Genomic DNA, 19,333 nt, shown 5'->3' on the forward strand with positions numbered 1-19,333 from the left:
CCTGAGGCGGCGAATGGTGGTCCAGAATCGCTTCGAAGTCGTCCGGAAGTCGTTTCCCATGGCTTCCCCGAACTCCTCACATGTCCGAGTTTTTGCCTCCGCGACCGCTGAAGCCGCACACTGCTTGGCCTGTCGGTACCTGTCCGCTGCCTCAGGAGTCCTATGAGCCAAAAGAACCCGATAGGACTCCCTCTTTAGCTTGACAGCATCCCTCACCGCCGGTGTCCACCAACGGGTTCTAGGATTACCGCCACAACAGGCACCAAAAACCTTGCGGCCACAGCTCCAATCAGCCGCCTCGACAATAGAGGTGCGGAACATAGTCCACTCGGACTCAATGTCCAGCACCTCCCTCGTGACATGTTCAAAGTTCTTCCGGAGTTGGGAATTGAAACTCTCTCTGACAGGAGACTCTGCCAGACGTTCCCAGCAAACCCTCACAATGCGTTTGGGCCTGCCAGGTCTGTCCGGCATCCTCCCCCACCATCGCAGCCAACTCACCACCAGGCGGTGATCGGTAGAAAGCTCCGCCCCTCTCTTCACCCGAGTGTCCAAAACATGAGGCCGCAAATCCGATGACACAACTACAAAGTCGATCATGGAACTGCGACCTAGGGTGTCCTGGTACCAAGTGCACATATGGACACCCTTATGTTTGAACATGGTGTTCGTTATGGACAATCTGTGACGGGCACAAAAGTCCAATAACAAAACACCACTCGGGTTCAGATCCGGGCGGCCATTCTTCCCAATCACGCCTCTCCAGGTTTCACTGTCGTTGCCAATATGAGCGTTGAAGTCCCCCAGTAGAACGAGGGAATCACCCGGGGGAGTACTCTCAAGTACTCCTTCGAGTGAATCCAAAAAAGGTGGGTACTCTGAGCTGCTGTTTGGCGTGTAAGCGCAAACCACAGTCAGGACCCGTTCCCCCACCCGAAGGTAGAGGGAAGCTACCCTCTCGTCCACTGGGTTGAACTCCAACGTGCAGGCTCAAGAATTGCCACCCCACTTCCGTGTGGACGTATGCGCGTGCGTGATTGTGAGTGAATGTGAACAGCGGCAATCACAAATTACAAAATACATTTTCAAAAACATCTATGTCGTGCGTCCAATACAACTGTGCTGCTTTTATTTTGAAAAGTGTTATTTATGGACGTATGTCCGTGTGTAACCTGTGAGTGAAGGTGCACAGCGACAAGTGATGCCCGGTTATCCCGAGATGTCAGCTCACGCGAAAAAAAGAAAAGTTGATGACGAATGCCGTGTTTTCAACAAGACATGGACTGCCAATAAATTAAAGGTAAAGCTGTGTGCTTAATTTGTGGTACACGGGTTGCTGTGTTTAAAGAATATAATTTGAATCGCCACTACATTACGAAGCATGAGGAAAAATACCGTAATCTGTCCGATGAAGAGCGCGCAAGGGAGGCTGATGCGTTGATGGTAAAACGGCAAACCCAACAAGGACTTTTTGGCAAATTTCACACTCCCAGAGTTGCAGCCGTCAGGACAAGTTTCGTCATTTTTCACAAAATCGCCAGAAAAAGTAAGGCGTTTTCTGACGGAAAGTTTATTAAGGAGTACTTATTGGACTCTGTTGCGCTGATATGCCCGGAGAAGAGGGGCGCATTTGACGTGTCAGTCTCCCGACGCACTGTAACGAGGCGGGTTGAGACCATCGCTGGACACTTGAGCTTAAGCTGAAGAACAGAACGGACGATTTTGACTGTTTTTCGCAGGCTTTGGATGAGAGCTGCGATGCACCGCCCAGCTGCTCATCTTCTTACGTGGGATAACTGCAGACTTTCAAATCACGGAGGAGCTGGCAGCCATGCAGTCAATTAAAGGGACAACCACAGGTAATGACTTGTTCACAGAGGTAAATGCGTGTTTGGACATGTTAGGACTGAAATGGGACAAGCTGGCAGGTATGACAACAGATGGTTGTCCAAATCTGACGGGGAAAAATGTTGGACTTTTAAAGAGGATGCAGGATAAAGTGACAGAAATTAACCCAGTGCGGAAATTGACATTTTTGCATAGTATTTTACATCAGGAAGTGTTGTGTAAGACAGTGTTAAAAATAAAACCATCAAAAGCAATCTGCTTTTGTATGAAGTTAAGTTAGGTTAAATGAAATTATTATTATTATTATTATTATTTATCTTTCGGTACATCAAAAATAATATTGAGCAAAATTTAATTGAAATATTGTCGATGTGGCCCTCCAGCAGTGCTCGGGTTGCTCAGGCGGCCCCCGGTAAAAATTAATTGCCCACCCCTGCCATAGAGTGATTTGCCCTGAAACCGGACTGAAAGGGTTCAGAGATTGTTAGACGCTAAATGTGTAACGGTACAGTGGAGAAGGAGACGGCACGGAGGCAGGCACGTCGTTTAGCTTGCAGCGTGTTTATTAATATACAAGAATGAAGTGTGTGACTAATCCAAATATATATGGTGTGACTATTTTAAGCGATTATATGTACAGTGTTACTGGCTGGTGTTGAAGGCGCGTGTTGAGATCGGTGCGGAAGTCCAGAAAGGGCAAGGCAGGCTGGGAGGTCCGGGGACAGGCACGTGGTCAGGGGCTGGAGCGAGGCGTCGTTGTCCGGGGGCAGGCGTGAGGTCGAGAACCGGGAAGGCAGCAGGAAGTCCAGAGGGGACCCGGGGAGATGAGACACACACCTCGAAACCAGGGAATGACGAAGGGCTGCTGGAAGACGACACAGTACAAGACACAATGAGCACTATGGCGGGGAAATACAAACAGCGAGGAAGCACATAGGCAAGGAAGCTAGAGACGTGTAAGGCTTACTGTACTGGTGGTACAAGTAGCTATGTTCTGGCACTGGAACGCAGGACACGCTGGCTTAAGAAGGCAGGGATCTCATCGGCGTCAGGTGTGTTGATTGTAGAGTGAATGCAGGAGAGAAACGCCCGTGGGCGTGTTCCGAGTTGCGCTCAGCGGAGCGCACAGCAGAGTGAGAGGCGCCAGCTGTTTGAACCGTAACAAAGTGTTGATTTAGCTGCTGTGCAACAATTTTTTCGAGGATTTTCGAGATAAAGGGAAGTTGGGACACCGGCCGGTAGTTTACCATGAGGTCAGAATCGAGGTTAGGTCTTTTGAGCAGAGGATGAATAACCTATTTTTTTAATGCTAGGGGAGCAGTGTCAGAGGAAAGTGATAAGTTTATGATATTTAACACTGATGGTCCTAACATTACAAACAGCTCCTTGATAAGTTTCCCAGGAAGTGGGTCAAGTAAACATGTTGTTTGTTTTGTTCCATTTACACGTCGCAGGTGTTCCTCCAATGTTATTTCATCAAAAAGAGAGAGATTTTTTTGGAGGGAAATATCCGTCATATATACTTTCGTATCTGTGTTAATAGAACCCAGTTGTAGCTGGGATGCGTTGTCTTTTATCTTCTTTTTAATGAGTTCAGTTTTCTTATTAAATAAATTCATAAAGTCATCTGCCGAGTGGGTGGAGCTACTGGGAGGAGTCCCTTGTTGGGTTAGCGATATTTTAAATCATGGTTTGGTAGGTTAAGGGAACAAAAATGACCAGTACAATAATAACAGTTTGAACACTGCGTATCATTTTAGTTTTAGGAAAGTAAAGTTCCTTATTGACTGAAGTGCAGCATTATTAGTTCCAGCATCTCTACTGAACAATGGCGGCACGCTGCTTTCATTTTATCCACTGTCTTTGTATGGTTTCGTACTTTACTAGTAAGGCCAAGCGTTACCAAACAGGAGACTTTAAGGACAAAAAAGGGTTTTTAAAGTCTGGGCTGCACTGTACAGTGATATTGTAAGTAAAGTACAACAGTTTGAGAAAAAAATCATGATTTTACTCAACAGAACAGCAACAATGCAAATTTATCATCCATTTTCAAAATCATTTTGTACATGCATTGGGCGCATGCACGTCTGTGCGAGTGTAACAGAGGCCAGTCAACTTCAAAAATAGTGCTGGCGGTCTGGGATATTGTCTGTGCTTTTAGCTCAGTAGTCAGCATTCTCGCCTCTCACACCAGCATATAGCAATAGGAAAAAACAACGTAACTGAGAAAGAGAGTACACAATCACTGCACGAAGCAGTGATTGACAGCTATTAACACAAATCATTGCATTGTGCCGTCAAAATCGGGGCCCCTGATTGGTGGGGGTTTCTGGGCGCCAGCCCATGTAAGCCCGTGCATCAAAGCAGCCCTGCTTACAACCTTTTTGTAGGTATTTTGATGTTTTTAGAGGGCTTTATATCCAGGTTGGATATATTATCGGCATGCATTGTTAGCTGCCTTGTACTGGCAGTTTTTATTATTTAGATGCCCAGAAAAGAGAAAAACATGTGCGTTCTTGTCTCGCATAAGGATTGTGTATGATGTGCAAAATTGAAAAAAAGTGCGCTTTTTATTTTTTTAAATGTTGGTCAAATCAAACAAATCAGATTAGACTATGAAAATCCTTAGTTGAAGACAATACATGTACTGTTAACACAAATTCTTCCTATACATTTGCAAAATATTTGGTCGTTTAACTTGTATGCAGTTTTACTTACTGGAGGTAACAATTTAAATCAAGTCATTTTTAAAGAGTGTGATTACAAAACTAAGCACTCAAGAAGTACGAGTGCATTTATGTCAACCAGTGGAAAAAAAAAGTAAACATGTCCGTGCCTTAAATCAGTCCATGGTCTCTGGATGACGCTTTGAAAAGCTCAGAGGTGAAACTTTAATGACTCCCAGCTTTCAAATATTTCCAGAAGGTTCCTTTTGCTGTCTTTTTAATGAGCAATCATCGCAACCTCTCTCTCTTTTTGACTCGTGCCACATCTCTGAAAGCTTAGATAACAAGCGTCTCCTCTCCAATGCTCCAAAGAGAGAAGTCACTGATCTACCTTCCATTCAATCATGCTTGACTTCTCCTTTTACCTCCTGACCCTAAGAGTCGTCATCTCCTGCATTGGGCTGCTAGGTAATGTGGTCCTCATCCTTTCCATCATCCACACCAGGGTCTCCTCTCTCAAAACATTTGAGCTCTTTCTTATGGGACTGGCCACGGCCAACCTGGAGGAGATTCTCATTGTCAACATCTACAACGCCCTTCAGTTCTCCTCAGCAGTCTCAGACGTTTGGTACTGTCGCTCGCTGAAATTCTTAACCGTGTTTGGAGAAATCAGCAGCATTCTCTTTACCGTCCTCATTAGCGTCTATCGTTACCAGAAGATGAGAGATGCCTACAAAAGGATCCACATTCGCATCTACCTGGACAACACCCGAGCAGCTTGGATAGTGAGTGGGCTTTGCGTCGGGATTTCAGTCCTGCTGAGTGTCCCCATTTTTGTCATGAACCTGCAAGGACAGGTGGGGAACCTCACAAGGAACAACACAGGATGCCCACCAGACTTCTTCCTTTGCAGCAACCATGACAGTCCAACAATCAACTGCATTTACAAATATGTCTTTATCCTGCTGTGCAATCTGCTACCGCTGATCATCGTCACGCTCACCAGCGGCCTCATCGCCACCGTGCTGCTAAGCCACAGGACAATTGTGACGCCTATTGCCAGTGTGAGTGGCTCGACCCAGATCGTTAGAAAGCATAACAGAAGGTGGTTTCACCGTAGCACACTTGCTATCCTGGCGGCCATGGCACTCTTTCAGGTGGACTGGACTCTCTATCTGCTCTTCCAGTTGACTTTCAATCCCAAGGATGTCCAGTTTTGGGCGGAAATTGAGTTCTTCATATCTACGTCCTATACGTCCATCAGTCCATATGTGTACGGAATTGGGAATAAATGGTTCTCCGCCAGGAACTTCAGAAGAAAGTAGCTTGAGAATCTTCTCGTCTCAAAAGTGGGAAAATTGTGAAGCAACTTATTTTTGCTTGTTTGTATGTCAGTTATTTTGCATGCAGACTACTTTTTGGTCCGTGGAGAATGACGTAAGATGTTAGGAATAGATGGGTGTGGGACTCCATACTTCTGTGTGGGTGGGCAATACTGCAAATGTTGGTATTACTACAAAGCAAATATAAGTATTGACTGATATCAATAATGATATTGAGACTTTTTACATGAATTCTTTCAAGACTCTTCGCCAGCACTCCCTTAAAAAATTTGGATTTGTTTTCCCTGGTTAGATAAAAGATGAGTCATGAATGATTTTGTGATTCCTCCCTTTAATTTATTATAATCAGAGTAAAATGAGTAAAGAAAAACTCAAAGTAACTTATTTCCTGAGTTACTATATAACCATTTCAGTGGAACCAAGGTTATTGTACATCCTACTTTTCATATGATTCAGTTTTTGACGAACATTTTTCATAAAAGTTTTCCTCTGTTTTATATATTGTCTCAGTTATTGTATAGCCATACATTGAGCATAACAAACTAGGCTGTTTTCCATTGTATCATTCTGCAAAATCAAGTGTCCAAACAAAGCATCTCATGCGATTTTCAGTTCTGAATTGTAGCATATAAAGTTAATAAGTTAAAGCGCCAATGATTGTCACACACACTAGGTGCGGTGAAATTATCCTCTGCATTTGACCCATCTCCACAGGGGAGAAGTGAGCAGCAGCGGTGGCCGCACCCAGGAATCAATTGGTGATTTAACCCCCAATTCCAACCCTTGAAGCTGAGTGCCAAGCAGGGAGGTAATGGGTCCCATTGTTATAGTCTTTGGTATGACTCGGCCGGGGTTTGAACTCACAACCTACCGATCTCAGGGCGGACACTCTAACCACTAAGCCACTGAGCACATGTTGTTGTGGGGTTACGGAGTCACATGGTGTGTCTAGCGTATGCTCGTCCTTGTCCATGCGTTCTTGAAAATGAGAAAAGTGCCAGATTTATGATTAAAGTGGTACCACATGTTTTTGGGAAATTTTGCACATTATTCACAATCCTTATGTGAGACAAGAACATATATGTCTTTCTCTTTTGTTATGCATTAATTGCTAGCAAGAGTCAGCTGACAATGCAGGTCATGGGGATTCAATCTATTTTGCCTATACAACGCTATAAAAACATTAAAAAAAAACACCCATCAGTGTTTATATACATGCTGTAAGTATATACTGTATGTAATGTAGTAACAGCTAGGCACATCCATGATAATGTGTCATATTTACGTATTTTGGTCATTTTAAGCATTACTGCGGCACATTGATTTCTCAGAGCACATCACAATGTTTGCTATTTCCTTTACAAAAACAACAACTGGTAATCATGGCAGACTTCATGAGGGCCATCAACGACTACTTTAGGACAACTGATGATTCAGAAACTAATATTTTTGAGCCTGAATACATGGAGGATGAGCTACAAGTTTAGACTCTGAGTGATAAACATATCCAGCTTAAGTAAAACTTTGAGCATCATGTAGCAGTAGTGCAAATGCTAAACAAGAAATACAAACTACGAACAAAGTCTGCTCTCACTGGGATGCTAACTGATGGGATGTTTATATATTTCAGCACAAGACCTGTGTTTTTTGTTTAGATGAAGAATTCATCACAATCATCACCCAAGGGGTATAAAAAAGGTGGGTACAAACAAGCGTTTATTTAGTGTCTTTCTCGTGATGTCTTTGGGTCTAGATTGAATTTCAAAGTTGACCAACTTCTGGATTCATGGCCACAACCTTACATTATACAGGTAAGAGGCATGATTTATAATCTAGCATGAACTTTACCAACTCAAAAGCGATAAAGCAGGTCACTGGCTCAGTATGTCAATAGCTGCATAAGCTAGTTACACCTCTGTAATCAAGACGCTGCTAAAAGTAGTTCCTCTGCGTTAGTTCTTATAATAACAATGTGGCTTGGTTCGTATTCAGTTCACAACATGTAAATGGGATATTGTTGGCAGTTTTTAGAAGGTTTCATGGGCGGAATAGATGACTCCCATTACCTACAATGTTAGCCACCTAGTACAAGTCGAATATTACAAATTATAATGCATTAAAAAAAAAAATCAAAAAATCGATGTGTTCTTGTCTTACATTGGGATTGTGAATGATTTTTTTTTTTTTAAATAAGCGCAGTTTTCCTTAAAGTTGAGAAACACTATAACATTTAAGAAAGAACTGGTCATTTACAAAGGTAATGTCCGTGTGGCTCTCCCTTTTTCTCCTCCCTTGCCACTCATCACCGTCTTCGCCAACAAGAGCCTTCAACAAAGACAGAGGTTTTGGTAATTATTCATTTATCCATTTCATTTGTAATTTATACACATTTATATTGTTTTCTCTATGTAAAACAAGAATTATCCTGAAAAAATGTGGTTTGTGTTAATATATTTGGGTGCCTGCAATAGATAAATTGGATTTACATTATTTCTAATGGAAAAACTTCATACGTTTTTTTGTTTGATAAGGTCTTTGTCGGACCTTTTGAAACAGATTACTAACAAAAACCTGAGGTACCTCTATAAATAGATGTACCATTATCAATAATTTGGCGATGTGGACAAAATCACAGATATTTGTGAAAATAAATGTAGAGAAGAACTTAAACATATCAATGTAATCACATGAAACATCCCTCCACAAAATGGGTTGTGTAGTTTTTGTGTAATCGCGATATTTAGTTTTATCCAAAAGACCCTACTGAATGCATTCTCCACCCTCCTTCATATTAAAAAAAAAATCATTGCACATTATAATCCTCAACGCCCCTGAAAAAAGGGTTTATTGCAAAACGTTTCTATTACACACTACTGGTTTTATTTGCCTAATAAATTATTTATATAATATAATCAATCAATCAATCAATCAATGTTTATTTATATAGCCCTAAATCACAAGTGTCTCAAAGGGCTGCACAAGCCACAACGACATCCTCGGTACAGAGCCCACATAAGGGCAAGGAAAAACTCACCCCAGTGTATATAAAAGAGTGCACATTCATCAATAAAAATATATAGTTCTGGGTTTTCGAGAATATAGCTCTTTATTTTTCTCAAAAACGGTGTCCTTTTCTTCAGTAAACCAGTTGCATATATATTAATTGTATTTATCGTATTATTTGGTTTTATAACGTAAAAATAAATATAATCAGGCATACCAACCAGTGTTCGTATACATAAAAATAAAAAAAATCCTAATTACTGTTTTGTACTATTGTATGTGCCTTTTACTATTGCAGAACTGTATAATTAATTCCAGTGTCAACTCATCACAAAACGTAAAACATGTGTTAACTGTTCATGCAATGTTTTTTTTTCGTAACATGCTTACTGTACATGATTTCCTGCCAAACAAGGTCATATTTTTTAATAAGACAATGCAGGTAAAAATAAAAAGGAGACCCACCCTTTAATGATTCTTTTGTTGAAGCTCGCATTGCTGTGTACATTCTTGTTTTATTTTATTTTTATTGGTTTATTCATTATTAGTATTTTTTTTACCAAATGTGATTTAAAAAAAAAAATCATAACAAAAGGATGCAATAAGTGCAACGTCATTGTGTATTGTATGGGAAGTTATTCTATTAGATTATGCATACTTAAATTGTCTATTACTTGTGAAATGTATAATTTATTTGAACTATATTTTTAGTGCTAACAATGTAGAGGCTAACAGTTGTAAAGAACAATACAGCTATATACAACACTACTAGCTAGTGAGCCATTAAGATATCACTATTGTGGTAGGTAACTATAGGTTTTCATCGTTAATCTACGGCTGTTAAGAGCCACATATTGGTTTAATATATGTAATATATTCAATATTTGAAATGTTACCGAGTAGGCCTATACTATTGTGTAGTGGCTCCACCATTTTTTGTCACAAGACAGTAGAGAGGCGACCAATGGCGACGTAGCGAAACACGCTTGTGTCGTTCAAACCAGAAACTCTCAACAAATGCTCATTTTGTAGTTCATGTCATTTTTTTATCATCACGATTATTAATCCACATGTATTTCAACTTTGAAGTAAAGCCGTGGAAGGACTCGGCAACCCGGAAGGAGCATGCGTATTGGCCCACTGGAGCTGTGGCGCCATAGTGAGGGTGTTACGTCACAGCCCCTCGCGCCAATGTTTGTGTGCATGTATGTGTGTGTGTGTGCTTACAAGCAGGTAGACGACGACGAGGACGCCAAGAAAGTTTCTGGAATATTTCAACCGAGAATATACTGGAGTTTGTTATCATTTATCATTTACAACATAGCGAAAAAAAACTCCCGCTTTTCCTGGTGGAGGCAGCGCCATTGGTGGAAGCGGAAAGGGGGAGGAGCGGTGATAGCGTGCATGCGCTTTCTTGGCTCCACGACGTACACGCACAGCGGGGTCGGTCGATGCGGACGAGCAAGAGTAGCCCTGTGGCGTGGCTCCTCAGCCTCCCCTTGTTGTTTGCCACTTCTTAAATCGACGAATTAGTACAAATAGGAAGAATAAAGACGGGCGGTGCAACAGTTGTGCCCGACCCACCCACGTTGGCTGCACCGGAGCTGAGACGTGAGGCGTTTGAGGAAACTACAACTTTTCCAACTTGGTGAGTGTCGGCCTGCCTGCTTCGTTCTTATTCTCTCGCTTTTTCTTTATTTTCCCTCCACTTTATTTTAATTTGTTTAAAGATCAGCGGTTTTCGATCAAAAACAGGATATCGAGGAGGCTGTCATGGTTGACTGGAAGCCTTTTGATAGCGATTAACACCTTTGGTCAACGGCATCATCATGTTGGTGTGACTGTGTAGCTCTATGGCGGCGTGCTCGTGCTCGCTCCTGAAACGACAACAATTTAATTTGAATATTATTTTAAATAACGTTGTTATACATTCAAATACGCTATAAAATACTAACGTGGTATGCTTGCAGTGTTGTTGTTGTTATTATTTATTTGAATTAATCACGGGACCATCCGGCCATGTCAGCCATGTCCTCCACGAGTAAAGACACCGAGCTGCCATTGGTCAGTCACGCCGAAGAGCTTGCGCTGTTAGTAGGTCATCAAAGTCCTCTTTTCTCGCACTTAACTTGGTTTAAAGTAATATATAAAAGGTCCCTAATATAACACAGAAAATAATTTTTTTTAGCTGTCATTGTTACTCAGTACTGTACTCTTTTGGCTTTGACGTAATATTACGATGATTATATGAAAACACGTGCATAATTACCGCAATTATCATTTTTTAGATGTTGAGAGTCAAATTGGGTATGTATAATTATATTCCACATATTAGTCTACCTTATCAATGATCATTCTTGCTTTTGATTGGCAACCAGAGATCTACTACTTGTACAATTGTTACCTTAATTTACAGTGGTGTACAAAAATATTGTATCCTACTGAGAGCCTAATGTTTTGGTTACCCGGGAGGGTCAGAACATTACAAACACTCTCTTAAAAACGATGCAAAGTCAGTCAAACTTAAGCATTTGTTATCATTCAAACAAGATATTTGTGGGGTGTTGAACTTTTACAAATGTCAGTTCAAAACTTGGGGAAAAGTATTATCTTTGCTATAGAGTTCTAAAAATTACAATGATGTAACTTGGAGAGAGGATCCTTGATTAGTGTTTTTGCAGCACATTCTTGAAAGCAGTACCCTGGGATCTTGGACTTGTGTTTTTGCAATATGATATGAGGCTCTTTGATTAGCATGTTTGCAGGTGGTCCTCCAAAACAACAGAGAGCCTCTGTCAATGGATCTGTGACTAGTGTTTTTGCAGACGGTCCTTAAAAACAGAAGAGCGATTCTGTCGTATGGCAGTGTTTCCTACCCATAGGGCGGGGGCCCATTGTTGGGGCACAACATTTTTTGTTTTTCAGCTGTGGTAATCTGTTATAATATACTTTTCCACCACTTGTGGCAGTAATGACAATATCAAACCAACAGAAGAAGTCTGAAGCCAAATTCAAAGAGAACTTTAAGGTAAGGCTGGGCGATATATCGAATATACTCGATATATCGCGGGTTTGTCTCTGTGTGATTTAGAAAATGACTATATTGTGATATTCAAGTATCGTATTTTTCTGGCTATAAGTCGCAGTTTTTTTCATAGTTCGGCCAGGCTCCAGTGCGACTTATGTGTGTTTTTTTCCTTTTTTATTATGCATTTTCGGCAGGTGTAATTTATACTCCGGTGCGACTTATACTCCGAAAAATACGGTATACGTTCTCTCACAGTTGCTTTTAGCTGCGGGCATTACACTACAGCCATTTCTCACTCTTTCTTTTGTCTCTCCTTCTCACAGAGACATAAAACAAGCGCACCTTCTTACATACGTCACATACTGTCGCGTGTGCAACGTCATACGCTCTTGCGGAGCAGAGAGGTAGAGGCATGGGTAAAGTTAACTGTGGAGTGGTGCGAGTGGTAATACGAGAGAAAGAAGGTGCGAATCTGGTAACAAATGAAGGAATAATTAATTCCCAAGAAAAATAGCACGGGTCCATCGTCTGGCGGTGGTTTGGCTTCAAGCGGGAATATGTTGACCTAGGGCTGGGCGATATGGCCTTTTTTTAATACCTCAATATTTTTAGGCCATGTCACGATACACAATATATATCTCGATGTTTTGCCTTAGCCTTGAATGAACACTTGATGCATATAATCACAGCAGTATGATGATTCTATGTGTCTACATTAAAACATTATTGTTCATACTGCATTAATATATGCTCATTTTAAACTTTCATGCAGAGAGGGAAATCACAACTATTGTATTTTTCGGACTATAAGTCAACGTTTTTTTTCATAGTTTGGCCGTGGGTGTGACGTATACTCCGGAGCGACTTATGTGTGAAATTATTAACACATTATTGTAAAATATCAAATAAAAAGATTTATCTCATTCGTGTGAGCGACGAAGAAAATGTCCACAATTGTCACACACACGTCACCAATCATCACTCACACGCCAACCAATAAGAATTCGACGGGGGGCGGGTCATGGCAGAAGTGCATTGTGGGCCATGATATGCTAACTGCTATATGCTATACGCTACTGCCGGGGCTATTCAAATGGATCACATCAACAATCGCGGTAACTTATAAAAACTGAGAAGGACTGACTAAAATGGCACCGAAAAGGAAATCATATACTGCAGATTACAAGCTGGACGTAGTGAAATAGCTTGTTCTAAAATGACTGGCAGAGAACAGCAATCGAGCAGCAGAAAGAAAGGACGATAGCGGGGCGCATACCAGAGGCGGCACCGAGGAAAAACATTTCATCGGATTTAGCGATCGGGAGTGACAGATTGTTTGGTAAACGTATAGCATGTTCTATATGTTATAGTTATTTGAATGACTCTTGCCATGATGTGTTGCGTTAACATACCAGGCACGTTCTCAGTTGGTTATTTGTGCGTCATATGGCGTATACTTATTCAGCCTGTTGTTCACTATTCTTTATTTATTTTAAATTGCCTTTCAAATGTCTATTCTTGGTGTTGGATTTTATCAAATACATTTCCCCAAAAAATGCGACTTATACTCCAGTGCGACGTATATATGTTTTTTTCCTTCTTTATTGTGCATTTTCGGCAGGTGCGACATGTACTCCGGAGCGACTTATAGTCCGAAAAATGCAGTAAGTCAACTGACCAAAACTGTATTTATTAAACAGTTATTAAGCAGTGGCACAAACTAGGGCTGGGCGATATATCGATATACGCGATATATGTCGCATCATTTGAAAAGTCACCTGCTAGAGAATGTAGAGTGCTTACTCCGCATGTCAACATCTCCGTTCGATGACACACGCCCACACCAACAAAATGCCGAGGCAAACATTTCCACATCAACACCGTATGAAAAAAATTGTCAAAAACAAAAGAGATCATGTCTGCAGGAACCTACCACATAGCGAAGGACATACACAATTTGATTTCCTATTAAGCAACTCATTTTTATTTGACACTTATTGAAATATCTTGTGTGACATCATGCACAAAAGTGCACTTTATTTGTTTTAAACTGTTGTAGTGGCGTTCTGTACAAAAAGTGCACTTTAATTTAGTGTTGTTTTGATATGTCATCTTAGAGACATCATGCACAAAAGTGCACTAATAGCTTGTTTTAAAATGACTGGCAATTTTGCACTTTCTGTTTTGGAAATTACATGAATGTTTGTGCCACTGCTTAATAGCTGTTTAATAAATACACTTTTGCTAAATTGACTTACCGGTAGTTGTGATTTCCCTCTCTGCATGAAAGCTTAAAATGAGCATATATTAATGCAGTATGAACAAGAATGTTTTAATGTAGACACATAGAATCATACTGCTGTGATTATATGCATCAAGTGTTCATTCAAGGCGAAGGCAAAATATCGAGATATATATCGTGTATCGCGATATGGCATGATGTCTCTAAGATGACATATCAAAACAACACTAAATTAAGGTGCACTTTTTGTACAGAACGCCACTACAACAGTTTAAAACAAATAAAGTGCACTTTTGTGCATGATGTCACACAAGATATTTCAATAACTGTCAAATAAAAATTAGCTGCATAATAGGAAATCAAATAGTGTATGTCCTTCGCTATGTGGTAGGTTCCTGCGGACGTTATCTCCTTCTGTTGTTGACTATTTTTTTCATACGGTGTTCATCTGGAAATGGTTGCCTCTGCGTTTTGTTGGTGTGGCACTCGCCGGAGATGAGTTTCAAACACTCTTCATTCTCTAGCGGGTGACTTTTCAAATGATGCTACATATTAGCAGTAATGCTACTTTTTTTAGCATCGCTTTTGCCCCACACTTGACAAATTACGGTTGTCTGTTCGACATATTCCCGCTTGAAGCCAAACCACCGCCAGATGATGGACCCCGTGCTGTTTTTCTTGGAATTAATTATTCCTTCATTTGTAACCAGATTCACACCTTCTTTCTCTCGTATTACCACTCGCACCACAGCTAACGTTACCCATGCCGTTACCTCTCTGCTCCGCAAGGGCGTATACGTATGTGACGTATGTAAGAAGGTGGGCTTGTTTTTTTTCTCTGTGAGAAGTAGAGACAACAAAGAGTGAGAAACGCCTGTAGTGTAATGCCCACAGCTAAAAGCAACTGCGTGAGAACATATACTCGAATATCACGATATAGTCATTTTCTATATCGCACAGAGACAAATCCGTGATATATCGAGTATATCGATATATCGCCCAGCCCTATGTTGAACAGACAACCGTAATGTGTCAAGTGTGCAGCAAAAGCATTGCTACAAAAAGTAGCAGCACTGGTAATTTGTACCATCATTTGAAAAGTCACCCGCTAGAGAATGAGGAGTGCTTGAACCTCCGCATGTCAACATCTCGGCCGGTGCCACACCCACAAAATGCCCAAGCAACCATTTCTAGATCAACACCGTATGAAAAAAATAGCCAACAACAGAAGGAGATGCCGTCCGCAGGAACCTACCACAAAGTGAAGGACATACACTATTTGATTTCCTACTATGCAGCTAATTTTTATTTGACAGTTTTTGAAATATCTTGTGTGACATCATGCACAAAATTGCACTTTATTTGTTTTAAACTATTGTAGTGGCGTTCTGTACAAAAAGTGCACTTTAATTTAGTGTTGTTTTGATATGTCATCTTAGTGACATCATGCACAAAAGTGCACTCATAGCTTGTTTTAAAATGTCTGACAATCTTGCACTTTCTGTTTTGGAAATGACATGAATGTTTGTGCCACAGCTTAATAACTGTTTAGTAAATACAGTTTTGGTCAATTGACTTAGTTGTAATTTCCCTCTCTGCATGAACGTGTAAAATTAGCATATATTAATGCAGTATGAATAAGAATGTTTTAATGTAGACACATAGAATATTCATACTGGTGTGATTATATGCATCAAGTGTTAATTCAAGGCTAAGGCAAAATATTGAGATATATATCGTGACATGGCCTAAAAATATAGAGATATTAATAAAAGGCCATATCGCCCAGCCCTAGTTAAGAAACTTATTCAGTATTAATTTAATTTATTTTATTACAGCGTCATTGTATGTCAGTTAGTCCCTTCTTATGCCTGGTTAGTAGTTGTTTTTCAGCCTGACCTAATCTTAAGGTTTATGTGTTAAATACATAATGAATAATAATCTTTGTGATTAACACATGGTTTCATATAATTTGACAGGGTTGTAAGTAGGTTAGATATACTGTAATTATTTAATACGATTAAAAGAGTAAGATTACTAATTCAGTGTTAATATTTGAGTGGGCCCAGGCCCCTTTGTAGTGGAAATGTTGAGACCACAGGTAAAACATTTTTAGAACCCCTGCTAAAAGGATATTTTACTAGCGTTTTTGCTGGCGGTCCTTATAAACAGCAGCGCGTGCTTGTCATACAGAGATTCTCAGTGACGAATGTATGGATTTGAACAACAGTTCAAAGTAGTTTCACCTCTGGTATACGTAGTAGCTGTGTCTCAATTCGTCTGGCCGCATCCTTTCAAGGACCCAGCTAAGGCTGCAGCTAACGATTATTTTTCTATCGATTAATCTATAGATTATTATTTTTTTCGATTAATCGGTTAATCTATAGATTATTTTTTCGATTAATCTAGAGAGTATTTTTCCTTTTACCGATTATTTTTTTTTATTTAAAATGAAGATGAAAAAATAAATGTAGGCCAGTTTTTTCAAAAGGCATGGCTTTTATTTACAAAAAAAAAAGTATGGCCACTCAGTCAACATTGACAACAACATGACAAAATATTCTGTAACAATGTAAACATTTAACAAAATTAAAAGTAGCTTATTTGCTTTTAATGTGCAAATATAAAAGTAAACATCCAGTGCAAATCTTAATATTCTGCAATAGTATAAGCATTTCAAAAGTAAAAGTATTGCTTATTTTGCTTTAAAATGTGCAAAAATAAAGATAAACATCCAATTCAAAAAAGTGCAAAACGGAAATATTCTGTAACAGTGTAAACATTTCAACAAAAGTAAAAGTATTGCTTATTTGCTAAAATGTGCAAAAATAAAGATAAACATCCAATACAAAAAAGTGCAAAACGAAATATTCTGTAACAACAGTGTAAACATTTCAACAAAAGTAAAACTTTTGCTTATTTTGCTTAATAACACAACAATGATAGTATGATTAAAGTGAAAGTTAATTGTTCGTTTGTACATAGTATACGTAATTGTTAATGTTGTAAAAGGTATTTGCACAACTAATTAACGTTAGCGTTAAAGAGGAGCGCGTCTTTGTAAACACTGGACAGGCACGCCAAACGCTCCTCTCCGAGCGAAACGGTGCTTTAGTTTATGAATTTACAACGCAGATACAAATGACACATTCATGTTTTTGTGTAATGATGACAACGTATACTCACGCGGACGATTGACTAGTTGATGGTGATGGCAAGAACGCTGCCGTTGTGCTGCTATGATAGGCCATTTCCGCTCGACACAGTGTGCATACAACAACATTATTAGCAGAGGTGGGTAGAGTAGCCAGAAATTGTACTCAAGTAAGAGTACTGTTACTTTAGAGATTTATTACTCAAGTAAAAGTAAGGAGTAGTCACCCAAATATTTACTTGAGTAAAAGTAAAAAGTATGTTGTGAAAAAACTACTCAAGTACTGAGTAACATACACACACATATCATATATATATATATATATATATATATATATATATATATATATATATATATATATATATATATATATATATATATATATATATATATATACATACATTGATATATACAGTATATAATTTATATTTATTTATTTTGCCGTTTTTGTTTACATGTTAAAGGTGTTTTAATAATTATACATGCATGTTTAACATATAGATTCCTTTCTTTCATGAAGACAAGAATATAAGTTGGTGTATTACCTGATTCTGATGACTTGCATTGATTGTAATCAGGAAGTAGTGCTGGTAACGTCCACGTTTTCAAATGGAGGAGAAAAAAAGTTCCTCCTTTCTGTCTAATACCACATGAAAGTGGTTGTTATTTGGCATCTTATTTGTCCACCTTCCATATTCGTTTTTATACCCTTTACAATAAATACATTGGCGGCAAACTCCGTAGCTTGCTAGCTTGTTTGCGCTGGCTTTCGGAGACTCTTATTTTGAAAGCGCAGGCGCGATGGAGCGGGACTTTTATTGTGAAGACAGGAACTGTGCAGTCAGTCTTTACGGTTGAAATAAAAAAGTGTCTTTTTTCCTTCACACTTTTGATTGATTGATTGGAACTTTTATTAGTAGATTGCACAGTACAGTGCATATTCCGTACAATTGACCACTAAATGGTAACACCCGAAGTTAGCTCGGAGCCAGTCAGGTCATGTGACCCCTGGCTCTGTTTGATTGGTCCAACGTCACCAGTGACTGCATCTGATTGGTGGAACGAAGTGAAACGTCACCAGTAAGGCAAGCACTTTGAAGGTCTGTCTGACAGACCAAAACAAACAAAGCGTGCATTAACAGATCGATAAAAATTAGTAGCGAGTAGCGAGCTGAATGTAGATAAAAGTAGCGGAGTAAAAGTAGCGTTTCTTCTTAGGCCGTTTATTGAAATACTCCCACACTTTTGACGACTTTTGGCGTGCTTTTTTCCCCTCGCTCGCACCGCTCGCATCGTCTGCTTTGCGCTCCGCCATGACGGTAGTGTGACGTAAATATGCGACGCGTCGACGAACAAAAACGTCCTCGACGTATTTACGTAACCGATGACGTCGACTACGTCGACGCGTCGTTTCAGCCCTAGACCCAGCCCATGCGGTCAAGGAAGTGTGGTTCCTGGACAGAGTCCTCCATGCGTTGCTGGAGTGATGTGAATTTGGATGGTCTAGCACTCCCAACACTTCCTGGTTTTGTCACGTGTTCACATCCTCACGCTTGTGATATCACCGCCTGATCCAAAAAGAAGACAGGATAGGTGGAACGAACAAAATATTATCAATTATGAAGGAAATGTTGTATTTACATTTATTGTGTGTAGGTGTGCTGGTGTCTGCAAATGTATTGCCAGCTCAGAAATAAGTCTTATATTTTTATACTTTAACTTGGGGCTGGGCAATATAAACCAAAACTGATATCTCTGTATTTTTAGAACGAATGGCGATATCCGATATATATCAGCATCTTAAACAAAATGTACAAAGTGCTTAAAGGTGCCATATGTAATAATGTGGCCAGAAATGATACTGCAATCACGGTCAAAATTCTGTAGTCCCCTCCCACTCTCCAAGACTGAGGTTGCCAGATACGCAGCCGAATCCTACTCCAAGGAACGTCAAATGGCAACCGACAAGTCCTACGCTGTAGGTTTCTCTTGTTTATGCGTCTTGCAAGATGGTTTACTAAGTAATTATGCCACATTTTACTGATCTCG

General features: G+C 39.9%; 2 protein-coding genes across 3 annotated transcripts in view; both read left to right on the plus strand.

The window, feature by feature from the left end:
• The first annotated feature begins 4,918 nt into the window (after window positions 1-4,918).
• ora6 (olfactory receptor class A related 6) lies at window positions 4,919-5,839 on the plus strand. Its single transcript, XM_061929150.1, has one exon. The coding sequence runs from the start codon at window positions 4,919-4,921 to the stop codon at window positions 5,837-5,839; it is 921 nt and encodes a 306-aa protein (XP_061785134.1).
• A 4,333-nt stretch (window positions 5,840-10,172) lies between these two features.
• Window positions 10,173-19,333, plus strand: part of mgab (MAX dimerization protein MGA b) — a 66,182-nt gene continuing 57,021 nt past the window's right edge. For both annotated transcript variants that reach the window (XM_061929359.2, XM_061929360.1), the window contains exon 1: window positions 10,173-10,508. The gene's annotated coding sequence lies outside the window, so the exon portion shown is untranslated. The remainder of the gene's footprint in view (window positions 10,509-19,333) is intronic.

Source organism: Nerophis lumbriciformis, linkage group LG34, assembly GCF_033978685.3.
Source record: "Nerophis lumbriciformis linkage group LG34, RoL_Nlum_v2.1, whole genome shotgun sequence".
NCBI classification, from domain to species: Eukaryota; Metazoa; Chordata; class Actinopteri; order Syngnathiformes; family Syngnathidae; genus Nerophis; species Nerophis lumbriciformis.